The sequence below is a fragment of the Schistocerca americana genome, chromosome 3, assembly GCF_021461395.2.
Source record: "Schistocerca americana isolate TAMUIC-IGC-003095 chromosome 3, iqSchAmer2.1, whole genome shotgun sequence".
Taxonomy (NCBI): domain Eukaryota; kingdom Metazoa; phylum Arthropoda; class Insecta; order Orthoptera; family Acrididae; genus Schistocerca; species Schistocerca americana.
In genome coordinates this window covers 811,899,537-811,910,749 of record NC_060121.1, presented here as the reverse complement: position 1 = coordinate 811,910,749, position 11,213 = coordinate 811,899,537, and the positions used below count along the sequence as shown (strand labels likewise).

At 35.1% G+C, this 11,213-nt stretch overlaps 1 protein-coding gene across 3 annotated transcripts in view; it reads left to right on the top strand.

Annotated features, from left to right (window-relative positions):
• Positions 1–819: 819 nt before the first annotated feature.
• The window catches only part of LOC124605424 (transcription elongation factor, mitochondrial), a 116,929-nt gene continuing 106,535 nt past the window's right edge, over positions 820–11,213 (top strand). For 2 of the 3 annotated variants that reach the window (XM_047137080.1, XM_047137081.1), the window contains exon 1: positions 822–959. In XM_047137080.1, coding sequence (XP_046993036.1) covers positions 890–959 — 70 coding nt within the window. In that variant the 5' untranslated portion in view covers positions 822–889. Of the gene's footprint in view, positions 960–11,213 lie in introns of all 3 variants that reach the window. The other variant, XM_047137083.1, reaches the window with a different exon arrangement.

The following is an 11,213-nucleotide window of genomic DNA, read 5'->3' as shown; positions in this document are numbered from 1 at the left end:
ATAGTAACAAATAGCAGTAACGGGGCACACTGTAAAGAGTTGTTCAAAAAGTTTGAAATTCTGACAGTACTGTGTGAATATATTTATCAATATAATGTATATAGGGAAAAACATTAATCTGTATAACACAAACAGCATAATTCACGATCATGGAACTTAATCCAGACACTGTTTGCATCTGAACAGAGGAAACAAGTCAAAAACACAAAATAATGTATTACATCATGGTATAAAATTGTACAACAGATTACCACTAGAAATAAAAGATGTAAATGATCCCCACACCTTTTGTTAAAGGCTAAAAAAATATTTGCTAGATATTAGCTATTACACTGCAGATAAATATTTAAAATAACTATAGATTAATGTTCATGAACACTGTACGTCGTAACAAAATTTAACTTGACATGATTAGAAAAATAGAACTAAGTACAGGAGCTGTATATACTGTAAGGCGACATGTTTATTTTATAGGAAGTATTGTACAAACGTTTGACGACATCCATGCAATGTATGTTGTTCTACGGAAGAATGAATGAATCAATCAATCAATCAAGTATAATGTGTTTCCTTCGGGCCAACGAGATAAATCACGAGAAGCGGTGTATGGCATCGCTCAGCTCGGATTAATTAAGTAAAATGTTTAATTTGTAATTTATCATGTAATTTATCGTCATTTATCTTCTACGTAAACATTTATGCAACTATTTTTGAAACGGAGGGTATTTTGAGGTAAAATCGGGTAATTTGACGATCTTGAGTAGGTAATTGAATTGATAAGCATTGGCGACACTGCTGGTCATAGATTTGACAGTGTTTTGTCTCGGTAGTGTCTTGTTTTGTGCGAAAGTAATACAAGATTTGACGATCGTCTGTAGAAATGCATTGAATGCGTTACGAAAGAAAAGGGAATGAGCTCGAAAGTTTTGTTGCGACGCTTGGCACTCAAGCAACTCACCGTAAGGAATTCGTTATATATGCAATAAAATAGATTGGTACAAAACTTCCTTATGTAGAAACGAAACCTTGTACGATCTTCCCTTTTACTGTAACCTTTCCGGTTAAGCGCTCTACAAACTTCTTAAATACTTATTTTCCTTATTGTCCTCCAAAACAAATAATTTCGTTTTAAATCCGGTACCGTATAAGACAAGACCTTATCACAGAAAGTGGTGCTAGAGGATAATATATTCCACCTATGTACACACAATAAATTCATCGCAATGTCGCTGCTAGTTTGTACCCAGTGAGCAATATGTGAAACCGTGTACACTGACAACTGGCTTCCATTCCCCTGACGCACTCATGCCCCACAATTCTCGTCTGTGTTTCTTAAGCTTTACCTTGTCTTGACAAAGGAAAAGGAGCCGGCACGCCTTCACAGTGAACGGGTTGTCTAACGGTGGTAGGGGAGGATTAAAAGGTCGCTGATGTCTGATAATGTTTAGAAACATTTGATCTGTTCAAATAATCGTGAACTATGTAATAAAAATTGTTTACATGGTACGCTGTAACAGGTTCCCACACACCACCACCAGTTCTGAACCTGTTTTTCCACTAAAGTGAGAATATAGAAATTACCACCTGCACTCCTACCCGTAGCAAATGTGAGTGCGATCCTTTTGTTCGACACTTGTTGCTCATCTCTGTGAATAACCTCAGCCTTTAAAGTTCTTGCAAATGGCAGCCTTTTCTTCTATATTATAGAAATTACATAGTGTCTCAACTAATGAGCTTTCTGACCCCTGACAAGGTGGTGAATGTCGCTAAAGGCCGAGGGTTGCCGTCTAAATGGTCATTACTTAGTAACAAAAAATGTTCTCCACAAGTTTAGCATAACAAATTACTTCAAACTTGAGCCGTGTCTTACCTGCAACTCATTAGTTAAATTCTCTGTCCATTTTTAAAATAACTACTGTTCGGTAATTCAGTATTGTGTAGAAAAATAGAATGCTGCCTAAGGTGACATATATGGTATCATTGCTGGTTTCAGCTTATCAGGTTATTTGATTGGGTTACGTAGTAACTTATCAATTCAGTAAGCCCAGGGAGACACTCACTATATTTATGTAATATTATTTGTGTCACCTGATGCAGAAATATGTTATTAAGAAAGTTGTTAGAAAGAAGAACCAGTTGCCCTAGACTACAATCATTGGTCTTAAGGATAAAGAACCATCACACTAATGTTCAGCAATGTAGCTCATATGTTCCAGAGACCTATTCACTTGATTCATATATGCCCCAGACAGTCTTAAATTCATCATCTGTTATTTTTGTGTTATAATGTACAAGGCTTATGAAATAAAACAGATGCTTTCCAATCATTTTTACCTGCTTGGCTCAACATGTAATAATCACTGAACACCAAAATCAGCAAATAACATTTATTATTTCAAATTAGAATGCTATAACATAGCACCATTTTAGTGTAGAGCATATGATAAAGGTGATGGCATTGCCATTTGCTGAGAAAAAGCAAGCTTACAGCCACCACAGAGAAAATGCTGTGGTGAACAAGTTTCGTGTTGACAGAGATTTCAAAATTGCAATTCTCAGATCATATTTCACACTGTTTATTTCGTTTTTGCAGGTGTATATAGATCCCCCTCCAGAAATTGGGATGCTTCCCTGAAATCTCTTGGAGTCTTGAGTAAATTGTCAAGTTGTAAAAGTGTAAAACTCATCTCTCTTCATACTTGGAGAACTGAACTTAAATATTTTATGTGACAGTCATGAAAGAAAACATTTTACAAGTTGTATCCTATTTAATAGGGCCAGGACGTATTAGAATTGTAACAATAGTAATTCAGTAGATCATGTAATAGCAAATTAAGATCACATCGTGTCAGCAGACATTTAAATGGCTACCTGTCAGAACAGACACTAGTGCTAAAGTGTAATAACAGATGCAAACAAAGAAAAATGTTTGAGCACAAGAGAATTCTATCTGTAAACAACATTACTACTTCATGGCATAATTTGTCATGAATCTGAGAATCGGTAATTACTACCATTGTGGTCAACAACAAATGGAACATTTTCTTAGACGGTCTTATTGGGCACAGAAATAGTACACCCCCTTGAAACAAAGGGAGTATTCACAAAAATCCCCTTCAAAATCAAAAGATGATTAGATGTTAAAATGAAAGATCTGAAAGGAAAAAACTGGAAGACGTAGCCTGTACCGACTAACTCCCAAGTTATGAATAGATAAAGAATTTTACAAGCAGATAAATATTTGTACAAGAAGTACAAATATCAGTTCCACAAAGAAATCACAAGGTTAAAAGCAGGGACAGTTAACTGACAGACAAGAACATCAGATAATGTTTTAAGTGTTGCTGACCTTTTGAAACCAAAATTTTAAACAATGCTACAGAAACTAAAGGTAATAACATAGAATTAATTGTGAATAATGATATTTCTGATTCCCTTCAAGTTAGCAATGTATTTAATAATTTATAAATACTGTTGAAAGTCATACCTGCATGAAACCAGATGCATAGCATATGAGTCCACTAACAAACAGAACTGAGTTGCAGTATGAGCTGATGACATTCTGCACCTTATTGACAACATCAGGAAAAAAAGCATGGTTAGATGATATTTCTCCATCCCATATGTATGTCTGCGTGTCTCCGTACCGTATGTAAACATAAGATAGTGAAACCATTAATTCATCTAATAAAGTGTGTTCTTGAATATGGTTTATTCCCTCACAAGTTGAAACTGGTTGCAGTCAAAACCTTACACAAAAATGGGAAATAAAGCATGTTCATAACTATACACCTGTAGTCATAATCTCAGCATTCAGCAAACTGACTGAGAATATAATTTTAAAAGATATCTTGGAACATTATAACAAAGATAATGTAGTAGGTAAATTACAGCATGGTTACAGAAGAGGTCAAAATACCAAGTCATCTGTAGTACAATTGTTCATTATGCACTTGAGAAAATAAATGAAAATTCCTAAGCAACAGGAATATTTCTGGACCTCTCAAAAGCTCTCAACATAATACATCTTGCTAAATATTGTGATGAGCGGTGTCATTGAAAAGCTCGTGCAGTTGCTATCAGGAAACATATTCAAAAGGCAGACAACAGAACACAGAAACTATTGTGCGAGAGGTACTGGAGAAGAGATAGTTAAAAATAAGAAAAATACAGTGGTGGTGTTCCCCAGAGCTCAGTCTTGGGTTCATTCCTATCCTTATGTTATGTAAATGAATTCCCAAGTTTGTAGGTAAAAAGCATCTCATCACTGTACATGCCAGTGACACATCTGCTATCTGTTGTGGGGACAGTGAGCCCAGCCTTACTGAAGAGATTCAAAACTTAGATTGAGAAGGCAAGAGCTCACCCTGGAAGAGAGAACTTAAAAGTTAACACAGAAAAAAATATTCACTTTCAACCAAGTGTTCCAAATGGAGAAAAATATTATAGATGATAAGATTGTCAAAGACCTATTCAGAATGTAAATTTTTAGTTAGTACATAGATTTCCGACTTTCATGGAAGCAGTAAGTTGGCCATATCTGCCAAAAAATAACATCCAATGTATATATTAAAGATTAATAACACACCATAATTCTGAAACACTAAGCACCATATATTTTGGACTAGAACATCTTTTCTTCCCTTTGTGGAGGACAGCATCAAAGAAGTCAAAAGAATGAAGAGAAGTAGATGAGTTTTCATCAGTTTAGTCTTGTTGGAGGTCTCTGATATTTCTTGAAAGTAAAATCAATCCATGGCATGCCTCTAACTTATTCAGTAGTATTTTGCTTCCAACAGTTTTCATTTGTGACAAATCTGTACTCCATCTTTTGAATGTTTTGTGGTAATTGTTCCTGCAGTATGACAATGAGAATAATTTACAGTATTTGCTGTTTGAGTGATTGCTATCCTAAATTCATGCTTTACGTGATCTGATTTTCTCTCTGTTATGCACACATAAGTTCAGGAGACTAAGGATTGTATGCCTTTATGTTTCCAAGAATTTTACACAGATAATTCAGTGAAGCCCAGGGATACTGATGCCAAATGCTTGGTGACAACTGCATATGCATTAAATATGATGGACGATAATGATATTGCTGGTGTCTGCTGTGTGTTGGGTAAACATATATAAACATAAACAAACTGTTATGAAAAATAGCTGAACCTACTGATACCAGTTGTCACCTTCATCCTGGAAAAAAATGATGTGGCATGTGAAGTCATACATGTGCACACAAAAAGAGAAAAGAAGACCTATTTTATTTCTTTTGTGACGGTATTAGTTTTCAGAATGTAAGATAGACTGATCTGAAGCTTAGGTCTAGGTTTGGTTGAAAAGCGACGGGTTGTCAGTTGGCAAAGAAATATCAAATGCTTCAGTTAATCTAATATCATTTCCATTACATTCAACTTTTGATTTATTTTATAGTTCCTTTTCCAGTTGACATAATGGTGCAGTTGAAACAGCCCATGGTAAAAGTGTCCTTAGGGTGACTGTGGCTTTTCTGTTGCATGCTGCAGTTGAGAACTGTGCAGTGAACGATGGGAAGTAAACATATGAATCGTGAATTGGATGATTAGACAATATGGTGGAACCATTGAGAAAATAGTGTTTGAAAAATTTCGGTATGGTGTCAGGTGTATGAAATTATGTGGCAGCTTAATGGTATATATCATGCAGAATGCTGTCATACGAAACAGAATAGTTCGTAAAATTTAAACTGTGCTCTCAGCTTCCTGCCTAACAAACACCAAGGAAATCTGGACGTTCTGAAAATACCCCACAAAGTTTCTAAAATGATCATCGGGCTACTCTACAGATGAGTCATTCCATGTCAAATCAACACACTTTAAATAAAAATTTTACCTCACCCTCTTAGATTTTGCTGAAAGTTGGTATACTTATAGTGGGTGCTGAAACTAAGAAAAATACCAAATTTCAATTTTTTACCTCAAACCACTCCTGAATTATGGTCATGTAAACTTTTCAAAAACTGACCAAAAATGTGTGAACGGACTTTTTTTAAATTGCCCTAGGAGCAGCCCTAATTGAGCTAGAGAACTGGGAAAGGTGTCATTTTGCAGCATTTTTCATGCTCTTTCCAGTGATAGACAAAAAAGCTTCTAATTAATAATCTTTTTCAAAATGGTAATTAATATTTCGATTTAATTTTTTTACAAAAAGTACATAATTGAAAATTTTCAAAATATTTCCATAACTACTTCATACTGTTGTAGATCACATGGCAAAATATAAATGTGCGATGATGATGGGTTCATTGTTTAAAAAAAATTATTCCGGACTCCTGTTTTTCACTAACGGCCCTAGTTTGGCCAAACTGACCTTTAAGGTAGTACGTCAGTAGAGGACCATATACATAGGGCTTGATGTCTGTACAATAATTCAGAGACTGGAGCCATTGTTGAGATGATGTAGTCTGCATTGTTACCTTCTAAGGCTGTGTGTGCCTACAGCATTATTATGCACTGTGGTGTTAGTGCAAACCAATTGTTACCTCTGTGTTGACCAGTCTGTATCTATTATATTTAATAGTTTATTTTCAAGTAAATCTATACATTGAAGGACAGTTTATAAGTGGTTTTTGTATAAATATGGAACCAAGTAAAAAGTGCAGTGCTGTAAGAGTGCAGTGTTGTAATCCATTGAAGAAGTCAAATCATTTTATTAGAGACAGAAAAAAACTGAGAAATGTCACAACATGGATGCCCAAATTATTTCTTCAAATATGAAGTGGTGCCAAGATTTGTGACAAATGTAGAAAAGATGTAACCAAATTGAAAAATACACCAGAGCCCATCAGTGATGAAAGTGTTGAAGAAGAATCTTCTGGATCAGAGACAATCATCCGAGACCAAGACCCGGACTTCACTCTCAACTTCAGTAGCTGTTAAAACATTTAACACAACACTTAAAGAACTAGGCGAGTCCCCAATTGACAAGTGAAAACTAGCATCTAGGCATTACATCAAATCAAAAGTGAAGAAAATCTCATCAATGACACGTAAACTTTTTGTTGCTCCTGAAACCTCTTCGTCAGATACTGATACTGATGAATCCGTTCTTGAAAATCTTAAAAGAAACTTTAAAAATTCTATAAGTAGAGCAAAAAAAAAAAAAAAAAAAAAAAAAAAAAAAAACTAATGATTCTTACAAGTTTACCTGAAAAGTGGAGTGTCAGGAAAATAATGAGGGAATTTAATGCTCCTAATTACATTGTTCGGCAGCCCAAAAAAAGTTTGAAAGAAAGAGGATTCATGGAAGGTCCAAACCCAAAACCATGGAAGTGTTTACCGACAGTAACAGTCAAAGCTGTACACTCATTTTATGAAAATGATGAAGTTAGCAGGGCAATGCCAGGTATTAAAGATTGTGGAAATAAAACAAAAATATCAAAAAGACTTATTTTGTGTAACCTTAAAGAAGCTTACAAACATTTTAAAGACAAGTTTCCTAACATAAAAATAGGTTTCTCTAAATTTGCTGAGTTGAGACCAAAACATTGTGTACTAGCTGGCCAGAGTGGCACACACACTCTCTGCGTGTGCACAACTCACCAAAACATAAAATTAATGATAGAAAATGCCAAACTAAATACAGTAACAAACAGCAGCTTAGACAATTATAAGGAGTGCATTGCAAAAATGCTTTGCAACCCATCATCAGTTGATTGCAACATAAGAAACTGTGAATACTGCCCAGGAGAAACTGTCATATGTAAAATTTTAAAAGACTCTTTTCATGAAAACTTAATTGAACAAGTTCAGTTCCGACAGTGGATGTCAGTTGACTGCTGTAACCTGGAAATTGTTCAGAAAACTTCTGAAGAATTCATAGATTTATTTTGTAGTAAGATGTCGACTTTGATTCGGGATGACTTCATTGCCAAGCAACAACGAACATTCCTTAACTCCACAAGAGAAAACCTTATGGAATCTGAATTTGTTGTCATATGTGATTTTTCAGAAAATTATATTGTATATCTACAGGATGAAGCTCAGAGTTTCCACTGGACAAGACAACAGATTACCATTCATCCTTTTGTTATATATTACAAACAGGAAAATAAAATTGAGCATATGAGCTTTGTCATTGTTTCTGATTGTCTGGAGCACAATACAACTGCGGTTTACACCTTTCAAAAGAAACTAATTTCATATCTAACAAATAAATTTCAAAAGATTCCAAAAAAGATATACTATTATTCTGACGGTTCTGCCGCACAGTATAAAAATAAGAAAAACTTCCTGAACCTTTGCCTTCATGAGGAAGACTTCAACATAAAAGCTGAGTGGCACTTTTCAGCCACAGCACATGGGAAATGGCCTTGTGATGGAGTAGGGGGTTCAGTAAAGAGACTGGCAGCTCGTGCAAGTTTTCAAAGGCCATACCAGAATCAGATCCAAATCGCACGAGATCTATTTGAGTGGGCTGTAGATAATATCACAAATGTTGATTTTGCATATTCCACTCAAGAAGACTATGCTGCTTCAGAAATATTCTTAAAAAGCCGACTTGAACAGGCATTGACAATCAAAGGAACACAGCAATGTCACGCTTTCATTCCCAACACTACATCAAAATTAATACTCAAATACTTCTCAGGTGGTATGCAGAGTTGGAGAGGGAAGTAACTACATCACCAGACAAACTGAAGTTACAAGATGTATCAGGCTATGTCACCACTGTATATGGCAGAAACTGGTGGCTTGGGTACATTTTAGAAAAAAACGAAGAACTTGATGAAGTGAAAATAACTTTTCTTCATCCATGTGGGCCAGCTAAGTCATTCTCTTATCCTGCACATGCAGATGTCCTGTGGGTGTCAGTTGTGGATGTTCTCTCAAAAGTGAATCTATTTACTCCGACAGGGAGAACATACATTCTTAATGAAAGTGATGTAAACCAAACCCAGTCAGCTTTATTAAAATGTAATATATGAAGTTCCAAGACAATTTATTGGGAAACTGCTTTCAACTCAAAACTTAATTTTTGTCTCAGGTTAGCATTAATGTATATTTTATAGAAAGTTGTTTCAAAATTATTGTTAGTACCTATTGTGTTAAATTTAGCTATGTACAGATACCTGTTACTCAAAAACAAGCATTACATATTTAATTTGTTTAATAGTTACATTTCAAACATCATGGAACAGAACTATTATGTAAATACTTGTACTTATTCATACTTTATTTCAGTTTGTAGTTAAATGCTCAATTTCTTGTTTTTGTTGTATCGGTTAATATACTGTTAGTGAAGTTTTATGAAATTAAAATAAGCAATCAACTTAATTATAAAATATGCTGATTAGTTTTGGTTTAATAAGGTGATGTTTTGATATTTCTAATACTTTTTTTACTTACCTTTCAGTATATTTTAAAGAAATTCCTGTTTGTTAAAGGTCAATTTGGTCAAACTAGGGCAGTTAGTGAAAAATAAGGGTCTGGAATAATTTTTTTTAACAATGAACCCATCATCATCCCAGATTTATATTTTGCCATGTGATTTACAATAGTATGAAGTAGTTACGGAAATATTTTGAAAATTTTTAATTATGTGCTTTTGTAAAAAAATTAAATCAAAATATTAATTAATATTTTGAAAAAGGTTATTAATTAGAAGCTATGTTTTGTTGTATATCCCTGGAAAGAACATGCAAAATGCTGCAAAATGACACCTTTCCCAGTTCTCTAGCTCAATTAGGGCAGCTCCTAGGACAATTTAAAAAAAGTCTGTTCACACATTTTTGGCTGGTTTTTGAAAAGTTTACATAGCCATATTTCAGGAATGGTTTGAGATAAAAAATTGAAATTTAGTATTTTTCTTAGTCTCAGTGCCCACTATAAGTATACCAACTTTCAGCAAAATCTAAGAGGGTGAGGTAAAATAGGTGTGTTGATTTGACACGGAATGACTCAGATGAGCCTTTTACCACAACCAGTTTTTTTACTGTCTCCAACTCACAATGTAACTATAATCACGGAATACAAAACAGCACCCCAAGGATCCTTCTGTATTCCAAGAAACATGCAAGACAAAAAGTAAACACAAAAACCAGTAACCAACCTTACAGTCCAAGATCAAGAATCGTCAATCTCATGCTCAAACAAATACTAACAAAGAGATAGAGGGGCTGGCCAGTACTTACCTCAGCTCAGTACAGCCAATAGATACACATAAAACACATAAAATAGAACCGAAAATTTACGTTCCTAGCTTTCGAAACAAATGTTCCTTCATCGGGGTGGAGAGAGGGGAAAGAAAGGGAAGAAGGGAAATGAGATTCAGTTACTCACAACCCAGGTTATGAAGCAACAGGGAAAGGAAAATAGGGAGGGTAGCAAGGATGGAGGCATGGTTGTCAGAGGGACATTTGTTCCGAAAGGTAGGAATGTAAATTTTCGGTTCTGTTTTATGTGTATCTATCGGCTGTACTGAGCTGAGGTAAGTACTGGCCAGCCCCTCTATCTCTTTGTTAGTATTTGTTTCACATCTCATATGAGATTTTCCATTAATCAATCTCATGCCCACTATGTTAAAAAAAGTGTGTGTGTGTGTGTGGGGGGGGGGGGGGGGGGCGGGGGGGATGCATTGCAATCAATTTGTATCTTCTGCCAAAACAAGTCATTAGTCATTCGATTCAGTGATTCACATTGGCTACCCTATACTATCACCTAATTGGCTACAAAAACAATAATAAACTGCCAACAGCAGCATGCAATGGAAGAGCCATGGTACACCGTAAGTGCACTTTAGCTTATCCAGTCTTGCGTTCTGAAGAGTTGCCTGTAGTCAAATCCATCAGTATCCATCTTAAGTTTATGATCTCACAAATGAATACCAAAGGAAGTGCTTTCTACTGCTGTGAGACATTTCATTTGCAACTCAGCAAGTGTATTGTACATTTAATTTTGTAGTACAGTAATGCAGAAGAGAAAAATTCCCATCACCGTTGCTATGAAATTGGTACTGAAACACTGCATTTTCTTCAATGCTAAATTTAATGCACTGATTAATACCTTTCATTCATCATGTAGAGTGACTATTACTGGAATTTACCGTGTTTTGTATTTCATCATCCCTATCTTTGACTACATAAAACATACTATTATGGAAATTTTATTCAGTAATTTCATGTTCCAAAAAAGTTTTTCTATTCCGGTTGTCTTTGTTCTTCCCCATTCACAATT